At 37.7% G+C, this 16,878-nt stretch overlaps 1 protein-coding gene across 1 annotated transcript in view; it reads left to right on the top strand.

Annotated features, from left to right (window-relative positions):
• SCN2A (sodium voltage-gated channel alpha subunit 2) overlaps positions 1 to 16,878 on the top strand; it is a 144,558-nt gene that overhangs the window by 56,052 nt on the left and 71,628 nt on the right. The window contains exons 4-11 of the mRNA XM_037044560.1: positions 871 to 960; positions 1,686 to 1,814; positions 2,196 to 2,287; positions 3,354 to 3,626; positions 6,234 to 6,297; positions 7,806 to 7,947; positions 8,086 to 8,292; positions 9,550 to 9,837. Of these exons, the coding sequence (XP_036900455.1) occupies positions 871 to 960; positions 1,686 to 1,814; positions 2,196 to 2,287; positions 3,354 to 3,626; positions 6,234 to 6,297; positions 7,806 to 7,947; positions 8,086 to 8,292; positions 9,550 to 9,837 (1,285 nt within the window). The remainder of the gene's footprint in view (positions 1 to 870; positions 961 to 1,685; positions 1,815 to 2,195; positions 2,288 to 3,353; positions 3,627 to 6,233; positions 6,298 to 7,805; positions 7,948 to 8,085; positions 8,293 to 9,549; positions 9,838 to 16,878) is intronic.

Genomic DNA, 16,878 nt, shown 5'->3' with positions numbered 1-16,878 from the left:
CCTTATGCTTTTTATTCAATATAAAAGGAAGTCATTTCATTATCTGACTACCAAACATTTTCTTAAAGAGTTTTGTCATTTTTCAGAAAAATGAAGGGCATTGACTATTCCACAAAAGCAAAGGGAGGTGGAGTGAAGCAAACGAGACATTCACTGTGAGTAGTGTTCTCCATGATCTAGGAGGGCAGGACAGCACTTTCTGTAGCCTTTACTGTGTATCAGAGGCATTACACATATTGTCAAAAAATTTAACGTCTTTTGATCCTCACAGAAATCCTGTAAAATAGTTATTTTTTCACTTTTATAGTGAAGTGAACCAGGGCTCAGGGAAATTGACAAGTAATTTGGCCACAGTTACAAATCCAAGAAATGCCAACACTGATACTAGCCATTTTTTTCTTACTATTCAGAATTTTATGAGCAATTACAGTGTATTCTATACTCCACTTAGAAAGGATCTTGTAAAAGACACGTCACCAGGGCCACCCTTAGAGTGGAGATATGATGCGCTTAATTATTCACTTGAATTCTGTTGAATTTTCATGCTTTATGTACATGCTGAACTTGCAGTTGTCATTGAGTTGAATCAGTCGTTAAAAAAGTTAAGTTGGTAAATTATTTACTAATGAACATATTGCTCTATACTTAATCTTTGTAATTACCAAAATGCACCAAATTTGCCTCAGAACAGTTGATGAGTTGGCTTGACATGGCCTAGATGTGGGGTTGTTGAGTGACAGAAATGAAAAAAACAAACTCATGTAAAAGTATAAGGGCGTAACAACTCTAAACCTCATGCTGGCGTAAGACATGGCAGTGTGTGAATGCGAGATTTTCTGTTGAACTTTGTCTTCCTTGACAACACCTTACTTTATTCAATGTGCTCATTATGTGCACCATTCTTACCAACTGTGTGTTTATGACAATGAGTAATCCTCCAGACTGGACAAAGAATGTGGAGTAAGTAGAAACTTAAATGTATCTTTCAATATTCTCATCCCTTTTTATTTCAAATTGTGCATTTAACAGCTTGAGATTCCAGTTTCTTTAACAAATCATACTATCTCCTCCAAAGCAGACAAGTTAGACAATGATTCAAGTTCATTTCAAGTTCTAATTACCTCTAAGTCCAAGTTTGCAGTGGTGATTCATTTGGTAGCTCAAATTATTTCACTGGTTTGATGTCAAACGTTTGTAACCCTTTATCTTTCTTGTGAGTCTCACTGTCTTCTGAAGATCAGTGATGACTAATATCCAATGATAAAAATTATACTTAGTTTGTATATTCCTTTTCTTATGGCTATTACTTTTCTGTTTTATTAGTATATATTTCATGTATCTTAATAACACATTTTATTGAACACCAATGCATCATTAATCTTTTGGATTAACATCTATTTGCTTCAGTCAGACCCAAAACCAGTGTATTTTAGATAATATCTTCATATAGAAACATTAGGGCCTTCAAATTGATGTAGCAAATACAGTACTCATTCAGTTACAGTCAAAAAGAATGTCTTTCAAAATGTAATGTTTCTTTCTGCCATAAACCCTGCCTACACTCTATGTTGTAAGGACCCACGATGTAGAAACCTCTATTTTTTGTTGTTTAAGTTTCTTCGAAGTTATGTTCTTGTAAGCTACCTACTAAATCTTTAATATGAGCTTGACTATTTTTTTCTCAGGTACACCTTTACAGGAATTTATACTTTTGAATCACTTATAAAAATACTTGCAAGGGGCTTTTGTTTAGAAGATTTCACATTTCTACGGGATCCATGGAATTGGTTGGATTTCACAGTCATTACTTTTGCGTAAGTATTTTAATACATCTTCCATCCTGGAAGAGTGAGTCATCGGTGGGAGTATGTACTGTTTTTCTCCTTGGTGGCTTCCCTCAACAGATCAATCATTTTTTCATAGTTATCCTATAAATTTAGAATGTCTCCTCCAATTAAATGACTATTTTGGAGAAGATAGGAACTATCATAGTAATTATATGGCTTTAATTTCAGTTAGCACTGTAAAATAAGAGTTTTCCAAGTAACAGAGATCATGATTTGTGACAATGCCATTTTCCTCTTCATTGGGAAATCTGGTGGCAACACTCATTAAGGTTTGAAAAGGTCTGAATGTAAGACCAACGTAGGCTTAGCTTTCCCTAAATTCTGAATAACTCTGATTTAATTCTACAGGTATGTAACAGAATTTGTAAACCTAGGCAATGTTTCAGCTCTTCGAACTTTCAGAGTCTTGAGAGCTTTGAAAACTATTTCTGTAATTCCAGGTAAGAAGAATCTGGTGTAAAATGGTAGGCCCCTTATATCTCCAACTGTTTCTTGTGTTTTGTCATTGTGTTTGTGTGTGAACCCCCCATTGCAGATATGTGACAGAGTTTGTGGACCTGGGCAATGTCTCAGCGTTGAGAACATTCAGAGTTCTCCGAGCCCTGAAAACAATTTCAGTCATTCCAGGTGAGAGCTGGGTTAAACACTGAGGCTGAGTTGAGCGGCTCTGGTGCTACAATCGCAGCTTTTGTGCATAAGCCTTATTGCTTGTCACCTACGGCAAAAAACTATTTTTAAAAAGCAAGAATCAGTACATCATATTTTGGATGGATTTGATTCATTGCTTTTACTAGTTGCTTTCTTTAAGACTGTTATACATCAGCCTTTGAGTTTAACGAGTTTTTGCATGAAGCATTTGCAGTAACAGCCTATCTGGTCTGCATCCTGTAACATCAAGCTTTCCACGTAGAAGCTAAAGTATGAGACATTCAAACTGATGCAAACTTGACCATTGAGGTCAAAAACCGGTCATTTCCTTACCTCCAGGTAAATGAAAGTGCAAAGGATAGCATGAGAATTGCATGGGGCTCGGTTTTCAGATGTCTTCCTTTTCTAACCTATACTCAAGCTTGCAGGATTTGGAGACATATAACCTTATAATTCAGTTGACCTGGTGACTTATTACTACTCTATTCATACAGATTTTTCTAAAATCACTAAGAGGTTAGGGAGTAAGACATCTGCAAATAAAAGCAAAGTATTTACAAAAGATTGATGTCTAAGCATGAATAAAAAAAACATTATTTTATTCTAAGGAGTGTTTGGAAGTCCACTTTGGTTCATTTCCATTCACAGTTTTCGAATGAACATACAAGTTCTGCTTTCATTCATTTTCACCAGCTAGCAGGCTTTTCATGAAAATGTTATTCAATCGCAAACATTACACTAATATTCTTGGCATTCTGCATGACATCTTTATTTTCCAGGACAAGCTCATGATGTTTTTGTTGGTAAAGTAGCTATTAAATAGTATATTTAAATTTCTCCCTTTGATTTTATTTGTAGGCCTGAAGACCATCGTGGGGGCCCTGATCCAGTCGGTGAAGAAGCTCTCCGACGTCATGATCCTGACTGTGTTCTGTCTGAGCGTGTTTGCTCTGATCGGGCTGCAGCTGTTCATGGGCAACCTGCGGAACAAATGCTTGCAGTGGCCTCCAGATAATTCTTCCTTTGAGATAAACATCACTTCCTTCTTTAATAACTCGTTGGATGGGAATGGTACCACTTACAATAGGACAGTGAGCATGTTGAACTGGGATGAATATATTGAAGATGAAAGTAAGATACATTCTTTTATCTATTAAGTTGTTTAGCCCTTTAAATATATAAAAAAGTACATATTGGAAATTGTTTTAATTTTTATGTGAACCAAATGACTTAGACCAATTTAAGATAAATCAGTACGTGTGATGCAGAAATTGAATATCTTACCTCTTTCTCTATATCTATCAATCAAAATGATAAAAGTTATCGTTTGAAAATGTGTTATCTTTTCCTAAATCCATGTTAAAAGCAACACCATATTAAGCTGTATTTCTTTGGTACGCACTGATTAGGAGTTTCAATCACCTTAAATAAATCAGTAGTTTGAGCTGTTTAGAAATTTATGCTGAAATGCATTGTAATGAAGATGGAGGAAAAATAACTTGGCCCTATTTGGTTGACTCAGTCTATGTATTGAGTCCATATCATGTACCTGAAAATAGAGAAACCATTCACCAAGATGAAACTGAATTTGTGTATTCATCAGAATGTTCAGTAACCCCAATCCAGCTATTATCTCATTACTGATAGAAAATGTTAACTTGAAACCTACCTCTATAATATTCTTATTCCAATATTTTCCCTTGGTGTCAGTCATGGTTTTAGATTTGTTTGTCAGTATAGTTTGATTTTATTTTTAGGGATGGGCATCAAAATAAATTTATGATGCCATAAACTTTAGTATAATTTCTTACCGATGAAACCAGCTTCTTCATCACTTGGATTTCCAGGTCCCAGCCTCTCCATGTACAATTAGCTAGTCAACTTCCATTGATCCCTTGATTACCAATACTCCACTTGGGATACTTATTCTGAGGTATCCTTCATGGTTTTCAGAACCATATAATATTTTATCCCTTCTCACATTGTATTAATATTTTAAGAGTTAGTATTCTTATGAAGAATGCTTACAACAATTTATATTGGGGAGATTAAGATTTGTTGGACAAATGAATAAATAAAACAAATGTTCCATTATTTGTGAGGTTTTGCATTTATTAATATTATAATAGCTGCACAATAACTGCACATAAATATTTTCTCTACTTCTAATTGTTTTCTTCAAATGTATTTTTGCTAATAGAATATTGGGGGGTCAAAGGTACAACCAGGTTAAGACTATGAAGTCAGGGCCAAATTGCTCTCCAGAGAGTTCAGAGCACTCACTAATATTGACTCTTACCACATTTTAAAACCTTTTGGTAGAGGAGATGTGCATCCTCTTGTTTCTAATTAATACATTAAAATTATAAAGGTATCTTTATTAGTATCAGTAGCATCTTACTTATTTTATATAATGTGAAATATTTGTTGATATTTTTTATCCATTGTTCTATTAGGTGATAGTATATTTTAAGGGTTTCATTCATTAAGTATATTAATACTATTTTGACAAATATATCCTCCAGCTTGTTTTTCATCTCATCACTTGTTTTTGATGCATGAGTGATTTTGGTTTTTTTTTGGCAATGGCATCATTTTTTAATTTTTTGTATAGGTTAAGATAGAAAATAAATTTTATTTAGAGGGAATAAAAATATTCACCTACATATTCTGCACATAAAGCATCTACTTATATATTCCACATTTAAAGCCCTATACATGCTTTATGTTATATTAATAAACTTGTTTTTAAATCTTTAAAAATCTAGAATTATTTTTTGTATATGTTGTGAAGTAAGGATTAAAACTTTTTCAATAAAATCATGACCCAAATTTCCCCAGTTTCTTTGCAACTTATTAAAGTTATATGTAAGATATTCCATAACAATAAGAACTAGATACAGTTAGAATATATATATATATCTCCAGAGAAACAAGTTTATTTTGTTCATTTGAAAGATAGTAATCAAACCAAAACCCAAAGTAAAACACTTATTTACAACAACATAGAAAGAGCAAATACCTAAGCCCACTTCTTAAAGGAAATTAAGTTAAAATTGGTAAGAGAAAGATGTCTGAATCTATTTGAAATTCAGGCAAACAATATTTGTAAAGTAAAATTTTATTTTCATGAAAGCATTTAGAAGCAAGTATGCTTACCTTCTCTCACTTTTTTTTTTTTTTGCCAGGAAGACAGCTTTAATTTGGCACCTCTTTTTGAAGTATCACAGCAATTTGAATTTCTATTTACAAAATGCTGATGTGAGAATGCTATTATAGTTATTCCCTCCAAAATTTTTAAAAACAATTTTCTAAATATGTTTATTTAAAATCTTATAGTGAGTCCTAGTAGGTATGGCTCAGTGGATTGAGTGCTGGCCTGTGAACTAAAGGGTTGCGTGTTCGATCCCCACTCATAGCACATGCCTGAGTTGCAGACCAGGACCCCAGTTGGGGGTGTGTGAGAGACAACCACACATTGATGCTCCTCTTCCTCTCTTTCTCTCTCCTGTCCCCTCTCTCTACAAATAAATAAATAAAATCTTTTAAGAATAAAATATTATATTCTGATATATATTTTATCATTCAATGATTATTAAAATATTTTTATTTCACTAGATATATTTATCATTTTAGTCATCTCTTTACAGTTAAAAATTACAAGCTTTATTGTCTAGATACAATGGCTAAAGCGTTTTGAGAGTTTTTTAATGATTATATTCCTTATTCTTTAAATAGGTCACTTTTATTTTTTGGAAGGGCAAAATGATGCTCTGCTTTGTGGCAACAGCTCCGATGCAGGGTAAGTCATGTTTCATACTGAGTCCAACCCACAATGCTCCATCAGCCTTAATCACCTGCCACCTCCTACCCACCTGACCCCTGCTCACTCTTCATTCAAAGCCCTTCACAATTTCCCCTTCATACTGACTCTCAAAATAGCTGGGATAAGTGTGGATTCTCACTTCCTTCACACACTCGTGTGCAGCAATTATTTTTCCATACTAGGTCACGGCTGATCTTCCTAATTAGTTCGTTGGGAGATAAAAAAGCAGAATGTATATATAAAAAGCTTAAGTTATTAGAGTTTATAAGCATGTACTTTTATAACCATGACATTTTATCTACAGGGTGTAGATAAAGGTAGGTTTACAGTGGTGAATACACAAAACTAAGTTTATTCTTGTATTATTATTTCTTAATTATTATATTATATTCCTTATGAAAAACTGTAAACCTACTTTTGCCCCACCCTGTATGCTAATGTGGTCTCCATGGCTGACAATGTACAATATCTGAGGTAATGCCAGATATATGTCCTAGCATATTGTAGCAATAGACTGGAGAGTTTGCATAGGTTCAAATCCTGACTCCACCATATAATGTTACATCTCCTTGCCACGTAGTTTCCTTGTGATAAAGGGGTTTAATAATAGGATGGCTGTAAGAACTAAGTGGATTAGTGAATGTAGAGCTACTGTAGCACTCAATAAGTACTTTTCATTGTTCCTTCTATGGAAGATGAAAGTGTGAGTATTAGTAACTAATACTTGTAGCAGAATTATCAGTGGTTAAAGGCTTTGCATTTGGCTAATATGTGAAAAATTGTACTGCCTTTATCTTCAGATCATAGTGATAAGTAAAACATACCGCTTTTAATTTCTTATCTGTACTGTACTAAATGCTTTACATACAATATCTTATTCAATGCTTGTATGTTTGTGAGACAGGTTCTGTTATTAGAATTTTCTTACATGTCAGGTGCCTGAAGATCAGCAAGGTTAAGAAAAATTGCCCCAGATCATGCAGCCCAGAAATGTCAGGCACGATACTGAGTCCAGGTCAGCTTAATCATCAAGGTCATATGACCTCTTCACTGTGCAGGAGTTATTTCCTCCTTTCAGGGTTGCCCCACCTATCTTTTCCCACGCCTTTTCTCTACTCACACACACACTTTTTTCTACCTCTACGTATCTTCAGTGAAAATTAGTTTTTTCTCTGTAGACTTATTTTTCTGTCTATGTCCACCAGTCCCTAAAGATATTAATCATGATATGACTGCTTTTATATGGAGATGTGATAAATATAGTAATGTCAATTATGAGTCACAGAGGAATTCACAAATAGACTTAATAGACTCTGTTATTATGTAAATCAGTCCACATAGTGCTGAGTTAAGTGCTGGGTAAAGTGAGAGAAATCTGCTTTCGCTGGTGTTGTATAAAACAGGAATTGACATGTATAAACCAGAAAAACAGCCAACAGACTTGCAGTTACTGACTTCCTCTCTTTGCTTTAACCTAATTCCAGCCAGTGTCCGGAAGGATACATCTGTGTGAAGGCTGGTAGAAACCCCAACTATGGCTACACAAGCTTTGACACTTTCAGTTGGGCCTTCCTGTCCTTATTTCGTCTCATGACACAAGACTTCTGGGAAAATCTTTATCAATTGGTGAGAACAGATAAAATTATTCTTCTGGGAAGCATGAAATAGTGAGATGAAGAGAATTGCTATAAAATACTTTATTACTTAGAATATGAGCTTGTAACATCCTATATAATGTAATAAAATATCTCTTTCATTTTGCAGACATTACGCGCTGCTGGGAAAACATATATGATATTTTTTGTGCTGGTCATTTTCCTGGGCTCATTCTACCTGATAAACTTGATCCTGGCTGTGGTGGCCATGGCCTACGAGGAACAGAATCAGGCCACCTTGGAAGAGGCAGAGCAGAAAGAGGCTGAATTTCAGCAGATGCTTGAACAGTTAAAAAAGCAACAAGAGGAAGCTCAGGTATAGTTAGCAAACATTGAGCTCTTTTGTGTTTATCTCAATTCTCGGACCGTGCTATTGAGATCAGTGGCATTTAGGAAACTAAATCAGCAGTGGTTAAATTGACATTTGACACGTGTCATGTGTTTGGTAAGTGCTAGGAGCCTATTTGGTTATTTGGAGATTATTGTTTTATTTGGATGATTACCATCAATACTAACGTCATCAAAATGTGATTTATAATTGCTCTATTGACACCTGTTTCTCCCCGTGATTGTTTACTTACCCAAGTTCACAAAGTAGTTAGACCAACATGTCCTCAATCAGAGAGGAATGAAGTTATAGTTGCTTTTTCATTGGTGTCACTAGAGGTGAGAAAGGTCAGAAAACTGCAGTCAAACAGATTATTTTCTAGAGTCCAGAAAGACAAATACCCATTCAGTGTTGATTTTCTATTTGAAGAGTATTTAAATGCAAGTTGGTGGATTGCATAAGGAAAACACTGATGTGTGAACATAGTAAATCACTTACTCTCTATTATATTTGCTTGACTTAATGGCATTAACTAATTCAATTGCTTATTTGGGGGGTTTTCTTGGATCTTGAGTACAGCTCTCTTTTAACACTGAGTATCCCAAATATGGAATCAAGGCCAGATAAATAAAATATGCTGGTGTTGCAACTACATAATTGAATACTGCTTCTTTCCAGAAACTGTACTATTATAATTTACAAATTCATTCAGATGCCATGATCTGGGATTTTCTTATATATATGTAATATGTTTTTGTTGTTCATTTCTTAGTGCAGTGATTTAAATCAAAGAGGAAAAAGTTCATTAAAATTAAACAATACTTGACATTAAACTGGTAATTTAGATTGGCACTAAAAGTCATTGTCAAGTGAAAGTGTAATCAATCAAGCTAAAATAAGAAACTTTTAATTGTTAAATTCTTTCCTTCTTAAGATACTGTTTAAATCAGAGAAAAAAATAATGCTATGACAGTTAAGAGCCTACTTCATAATATTACATAATGAGAAAGCATAGTGTGATACCAGAGCTTGAAGGGTTTGACCAGTCACATGTATTTTCCACCTGTCTGTTAATTTTAATTCTTTAATTGGTCTAATGATAATGTATTGTTGTCCAAAATATGTACCAGAATGGAGCATTGTTTTTCAAGATCATATTCATGATGCTAAAGTAAATTAAGCAGCAACGTGGACTGAGTTCCTCAAAGTTTCTATGCAATCACCGTTGACCTCATGCCCTTCTAGGCAGCAGCTGCAGCAGCCTCTGCTGAGTCGAGAGACTTCAGTGGTGCAGGCGGGATAGGAGTCTTCTCAGAGAGTTCCTCAGTGGCGTCAAAGCTGAGCTCCAAGAGTGAAAAAGAGCTGAAAAACAGAAGGAAGAAAAAGAAACAGAAAGAACAGTCTGGAGAGGGAGAGAAGGAAGACAGAGTCCGCAAATCTGAATCTGAAGACAGCATTAGAAGGAAAGGTTTCCGTTTTTCCTTAGAAGGAAGCAGGCTCACATATGAAAAGAGGTTTTCTTCTCCACACCAGGTAAAAATACTAGATAACATAAATTGCATTTCCACACCAGACAATTTTTTAAAGGTATACTGGAATTTGATAGAAATAAAACTACCTTCCCCTGGTGGCAGAATGCTTTCTGAATGGTAATTCAGAAGTGTTGTGCCTATGAACTCAGAATTTGTGAGTTTTACAACTGCTGATGTAGAAAATATTGAAACTTGTAGAGAATTTTTGTAAGAGTTAAATTGAGGACCTAGGGGATGTTGCAAGCATATGTTTGCAATATAGTCTTTCCTATAAGTCAGCCTTCAGTCTCTGCTCAGATCATCTGATCTGGGCCTTGAGAACCGAAAGCACCGAGCCACCTGTACGACCACCAGTCCTACAGGTGACACTGACACTGGCAAATAACAGGGAGCCAACACAGGTGACTGTGCCATTCACTTGCATTTTATTAATACAGATTTGCTCAGGTTTTATTGCAGATTGAATCTAAATGTATACTAACCTAATAACAATCCTAATCAGAAATAATCAGCACTAACATCACATGTGAGAACTGGGGGACGACAAACCTGCATCCCAGAGTCTCAGTCTGCAGGCCCAGGAGACAGCGTGGTGAGCAAGGGAGCCGTCAGTATCTTGCAAGGAATGATGTTTGAAGCCAGGTGGGCAGCTGGGCAGGCAAAGTCCTCAGTCCAGCAGGAAAGGGTCTTTGGCAGCCAACGCCAAGAGAGATCAATGTGGCATGGAGTAGCACTCTGGTATATGAAGCTCAGCTATCTCAGCGGTGGTCTGGAACTTGCCTCAGTTATACTTTTGAGAGTCATGTACTCTACCCTTCAGAGTCTCTTGATAAATGCCTTGGCACCCTTGATGGCAAGTGTGGACTTTCCCCAGGAGCCCACTTGTGGTTGGTTCCACTTTACAGACATAGCTGTTCTCATCACATGTGCATATGTCATAGGTGTATCTCCTTGCCAGATGTGTCTAGCATGATTTAGGTAGTTTCCCCCTGAACCAAAGTCTCATGGCTGACTGGCAGCTATCTCAGTTGACATGAGTGATGCCATTTTGTTTTATATATTTTATGCTATAGTAACCAGAGCATTGCTATTTTATTGGCCCTGTTCTCCACTGTGGGGAAGCAAGAGCTCACTTGTTTCTGAGAATAACAGTTCTGCAGTTTCTTTCATGCACTTGAATTAAGGAAGGAACGTAAGGAAGATTACATAAAGGTGGGAGAAAGCAAGGTGAGGATCAGATTATAAGCTAATTAAGGTTATATGCTCTCATGAGGGGTTTGAAAGGACGATCAGATATGAGGAGGAAGGGTTGGAAAGGGGGCCACTTCAAAAGTGCACTAACCTAAACGCACAGAAACATGGATAGAGCCTGCTGGAGGCAAAGATAAGCCTTTTATTAAAAAGTTATGTGCTTGGGGCATGATTACTGCCCAGACCTGCCCAGTTAGAGATGTGCGATCAGATCAACTCTCCGGTTACATTCCATAGAGCCCTTTTTCTTCCATGCAAATTTTGGACCCTAGGAAAGCATTTTTAGGGCACAAATTCCACTGGGTATGGGAAGGTTTGTGGTTTTGAGGTTTTGTTAAAGATTCAAGCATCTTGGAACCATTTTTCTCCAAGTAAGAAGTTAGCAGCTGGTGTTTCCCTACCCTTCTTAGCTACCGTGTCTAAACTAGGTGAACTGAGGGTCTGCTGAGTGGCAGGTTCTTAGAAGAAAACCGGGAATTCTTTCAGACCACCAGTGGGGCTGTTCCATGTGCAAACTTCATTTGAAGAGTGCTTTTTTAAAATTTACCAATTACAGTTGACATACAATATTATATTAATTTCAGATGTATGACCAAGTGATTAGACATTTATATACCCTACAAAGTGATCATCCCCAAAAATCTAGTAGCCATCTGATGCAATTTATAGTAGTTACAATATTATTAGCTGTATTCCTTATATAGTACTTTACATCTTCATAACTATTCTGTAACTACCAATTTGTATTTCTTAATCCCTTTACCTTTTTCACCCATCGCCGCAATCCCCCTTCCATCTGGCAATTGGCAAAATGTTCTCTGTATCTAGGAGTCTGTTTCTGTTTGGCTTGTACATTTATTTAGATTCCATATGTAAGGGAAATCATCTGGCATTTGTCTTCCTCTCTCTGACTTAATCACTCAGCACAGTCCCTCTAGCTCCATACATGTTTTACAGAGGCAAGATTTCACTCTTCTTTATGGCTGAGTCATATTTCATTGTATATAAGCACCACTTCTCTTTCATCCATTCATCTAGTGATGGATGCTTAGGTTGCTTCCATATCTTGACTATTGTAAGTGATGCTGCAATAAACGTATGGATGCATATGTCTTTCTGACTTAGTATCTTGGGTTTTTTTTTTAAACAAATACCCAGGAGGGGAATTGCTGGGTCCTTTTTTGTCTCTTGTTATGTAGCCTTTGTTTTAAAGTCTTTTATGACTAATATAAGGATGGCTACCCAGCTTTTCCCTTACCCCAAAACACCCCATTTCTATTTTCATGAAATAACTTTTTCCATCCCTTTACTATCAGTCCGTGTGTCTTTCATCTGAAATAAGTTTCTTGTAGACAGCATATGTAGGGGTCTCGTTTTGTTACCCCTTTAGTCACCATGTGTCTTTTCATTGGAGCATTTAATCCATTGTATTTAAAGTAATTGCTGATATATATGTGTTTATTGTCATTTAATTATTATGTATGGGGTACAGAGAGACCAGATATTGCTGGCTTGAAAGGGTTTAGGAAACTTGGCAGCATGAGCCAAAACAGGCCATTTGCATGGAAAAGCCACTGGAAATGCCTTGGATGGACCCAAATTTGGGTGGGCTCTCAGGGAATCACCAGGGCAGGCTAAACTCTGTTAGCGAGGTTGCTGAGGACTCAGGTACAGCACCCGCCTGCCCGCTATGTGAGCCGGAGGGCTTGGCAGAGGAACAACAGCCTCTGCCAACACCTCTTCTCCAGCTCTCGTTCTGATGCCAAACCATCTGATTCCTCCCTGTGTGTCTCCGGCACCTGTCAAGCTGCCGCCCCAGCACTGAAGCTCAGAGTGACTGAATCTGAGTGAGTGTGTGTCCGGGCCCTTTCAGAAGAACTGGAACTGCTAGGTCCCTCCATCTCATTCAGCCACAGTCACCACTAGTTATAGCTAGAAGTTATGGGGACTTCTTTTCCCAGGACTGGAAGCCTAGGCTGGGAGTTCCAGTGGGCCTGGGACCCCTCACTCCTCAGAGAAGACCTCCATCACTGAGATATCTCTCCCAATTATTGAGCACCACATGTGGGTGGGGGTGGAACTCATTTTGTGTCTCCACCCTCCTACCAGTCTTGATGTGGCTTTTAAAAATCCTTGTTTATAGGACTTCTCTGTGTAGCCAGATTTCACGTAGTTCTCAGTCATGATTTTTCTGTAGTTCAGTTGTCGTTTCGATGTGATTGTGGCAGGTGTTGAGTACTGTGTCTACTCTGCCACCCTCTTGACTGGAAACCGCCCAAAGACTGCATTCTTTGTTCACTCTTCAAGGGGAACCGAGGCAAACTTTTTCCACAGGTGTAGCCAAAATTCTCATACAGTCACACACTGAGAAAGATTTATGACACTAAATGAACAGTAGTGTTTAATTGCTCTGGATTATTTCTGTCTCATGTTTAATGTGGGACTGTGCTTTACATAGTACATATTCAAGACATGCCTCTGACTTGTGTACCAACACAAACTGTTGAAACTTTGAAATTTAGGGTCTTTAATTGTTTTTGGAATGACCAAAAGAATGATCAGAAATACAGTTTCTCAGAAGACAATTTCACCAGTAGTGAAACCTTAATATCTATCTAACAACAGTAACAACTAGAACATCAGTGATTGCAAGGGTCATGGCCAGCACTTACATAGTGCATTGCAGCTTGTAATATAAACTCGTGTGAACCCCTTACGACAGCCTTGGTAGGTACCATCACCATCATCTCCAGCCTGTAGATGTGAAGGCAATGGGTGGACTGGTTTCTTCATTAAGTGCATATTTTGTGCTTGGCATTCTTTTTCCACAGTCATGATTAATGCTAGCAGCTCTGCATAGTGTTATTTCACTATTTTTTAGGCTCAGTGAAGTTAAATAATTACCCAATATCGTATAGTTATTAAGGAATGAGGTGGTATTTAAATTTATCCTGACACAGAAACTCTTTAAATTTCTACTCTATTGGGCCAATTGAAAGGATATCTTTAAAAATGGATAACAGAAGTTAATTTCATTTAAAATATACATGTATTTAGGACTATACTTGCTCTTCACACATTTAGTAGTGTATAGAGCCTAATCTTTTAATATGTGTGAGTATTTTATAGGTCTGTCTGATTCATTCCAAGTCCAACTAACATTATGAAATAAATTAAAGGATTAGTGGGTTTAAGTTAATATTTAAAATAGAATTTGTTTTTAAGTAAATACCAACATTTACTCATTCTCATTCATGTTGTTGTCATAGTCACTGTGATGCCATTAGCGGAGACATTAATCTTAATAAATGTTACTTCCTTAAAAATCAAATCCCTTTTTTATAACATTGGCCATTTTGAAAAGAAGGAAGGGCAGGAAGAGCTGGGGAGCAGGAGGAAGGGGCAAAGGAAGGTTATATGTGGTAAAATTTCCTAAATTTGAAACTGGATTTTTTTTAATATTTTATTTTATTTTTTATTTTTTTAATATATTTTATTGATTATACCATTACAGTTGTTCTATTCCCCCCCTTCATTCCCCTCCACCCACACACTCCCTCCCCCACCATTCTCCCCCACTTAGTTTATAACCACGTGTCTCAAGTTCTTTAGATTCTATATTTCCCCCACTATTCTCGCCCTCCCCCCTATCTATTTTCTACCTACCATCTATGCTATTTTCTGTGCCTTCTCCCCCCTTCTCCTCCTCCCACCCCCCTGTTTCTAACCCTCCATGTGTTCTTCATTTCTATGGTTCCACTCCTGATCTAGCTGTCCTCTTGGTTTGCTTTTGTTTTAGGTGTGGTTATTAATAACTGTGTGTTTGCTGTCCTCTCACTGTTCATATTTTTCATCTTCTTTTTCTTATATAAGTCCCTTTAGCATTTCATATAATAAGGGCTTGGTGATGATGAACTCCTTGAACTTGACCTTATCTGAGAAGCACTTTATCTGTCCTTCCATTCTAAATGAAAGTTTTGCTGGATAAAGCAATCTTGGCTGTAGGTCTTTGGATTTCATGACTTGGAATACTTCTTTCCAGCCCCTTCTTGCCTGTAAGGTCTCTTTTGAGAAATCCGCTGACAGTCTGATGGGTACTCCTTTGTAGGTGACTGTCCCCTTATCCCTTGCTGCTTCTAGGATTCTCTCCTTCATTTTGGTCTTGGCTAATGTAATTATGATGTGCCTTGGTGTGTTCCTTCTTGGGTCCAACTTCTTTGGCACTCTCTGAGCTTCCTGGATTTCCTGGAAGTCTATTTCCTTTGCCAGACTGGGGAAGTTCTCCTTTATTATTTGTTCAAATACGTTTTCCACTCGTGGCTGTTTCTTTCCCCCTTCTGGTACCCCTATAATCCGGATGTTGGAACGTTTAAAGATGTCCTGGAGGTTCCTAAGCCTCTCCTCATTTTTTTGAATTCTCATTTCTTCATTCCTTTCTGGTGGGATGTTTTGTTCTTCCTTCTGGTCCATTCCATTGATTTGAGTCCCAGTTTCCTTTCCATCGCTATTGGTTTCCTATGCATCTCCCTTCATTTCAATTAGTTTAGCCTTCATACGTTCCTCTAATTTGTGACTATAATCTACCAGTTCTGTGAGCATCCTGATAAACAGTGTTTTGAACTGTGCTTCTGAGAGGCTGGCAATCTCTTGGTTGCTTAGAGTTATTGGCTCTGGGACTTTGAGTTCTTCTTGCGCCACCTTTTGGGCTGTCCGTGCGTGTTCCGTAGCAAGATCGGAGCCCTAAAGTGTTCACTAGAGCATGGCAACTAAGTCGCTGGGTTGTGATGTTGTATGTGGGGGCGGGGTCAAAGAGGGGCAATGGCTTCCCTCTGCCACCTGCCGCCACAGCCCCCACCGGCGCCGCAGCCACCACCATCATCAGGCCCACGTGTTTCATTCCACTGCATGCAAGTGTGCCACCGCTGTCAACCCTCCACCACTGGGTTCGCCCCCTGGGGCCTGCGTGGTCCATCTCACTGTGCGCGAATGTGTGACCATGGTCAGTCTGCCCCACACCCCAACTGGTTCCGGGCTGCCTGCACTCCTAGGTTGGGGGATCTGTCCTGCCTGACCCAGCTCCGCTGCTGGCTCCACCTCTATTACTGTCCTCATTGAACAGTTCGTAGTTGTCGGACTTCCGTATAGTTCCATTTTCTGGTCTTTGGGTGTGTCCTAGTTCTCCAAACTTTTGTTGTATTCAAACTTGGTTGTGGGAGAAGGCACAGTGTTTCCACCTATGCCTCCATCTTGGCGGAAGTCCTGAAACTGGAAATTTTAACAGTTACCACAGAGTCTCTCTAGTTTGCTTTATTTCAAATCCAATAAAGCTAATTATTGGAAAAATAGTTAAACCTGAAAAGCTTAGATTCTGTCCTGCCTCTGTCTGCAAATGTTGCTCACAGATACATTTTCCCAGTGCTGTCTTCTTCATACCTCCATTTCCTAGCTAGTTGGGCATTGCAAGAGATGACTGACTTACACAACGTGGAATGTCTGACTCTAATTGATGTTTGTTTCTTAAGTGGTATCTATTTTTTTTTTAAAGAGAGCAAGACTTTTTTTACCCTGATAAAGAAATAGTCAAACAAATAGCTAAGAAAACAGAGAGGGAAATGGAGAGTGAGGCAGAGAGCAGAGAGAGGGAGGAAAAGAAATAAAGAATGAGGGATGGGGAGTGGGAGGGAAGAGAGAGGGAAGGAGAAGGGAGAAAGGGAAATAGAGAATCGTAAATTCACTCCAATCCCATATTGCTAGTTCCTGGAAGTAATACTGAAAATATCAATCTAAGTAG

This window comes from Sturnira hondurensis, unplaced genomic scaffold, assembly GCF_014824575.4.
Source record: "Sturnira hondurensis isolate 20B ecotype Veracruz unplaced genomic scaffold, ASM1482457v3 Scaffold0004136, whole genome shotgun sequence".
Taxonomy (NCBI): Eukaryota; Metazoa; Chordata; class Mammalia; order Chiroptera; family Phyllostomidae; genus Sturnira; species Sturnira hondurensis.
Note: the sequence above shows the minus strand (reverse complement) of the source record. Positions and strands in the feature narration are given on the sequence as shown.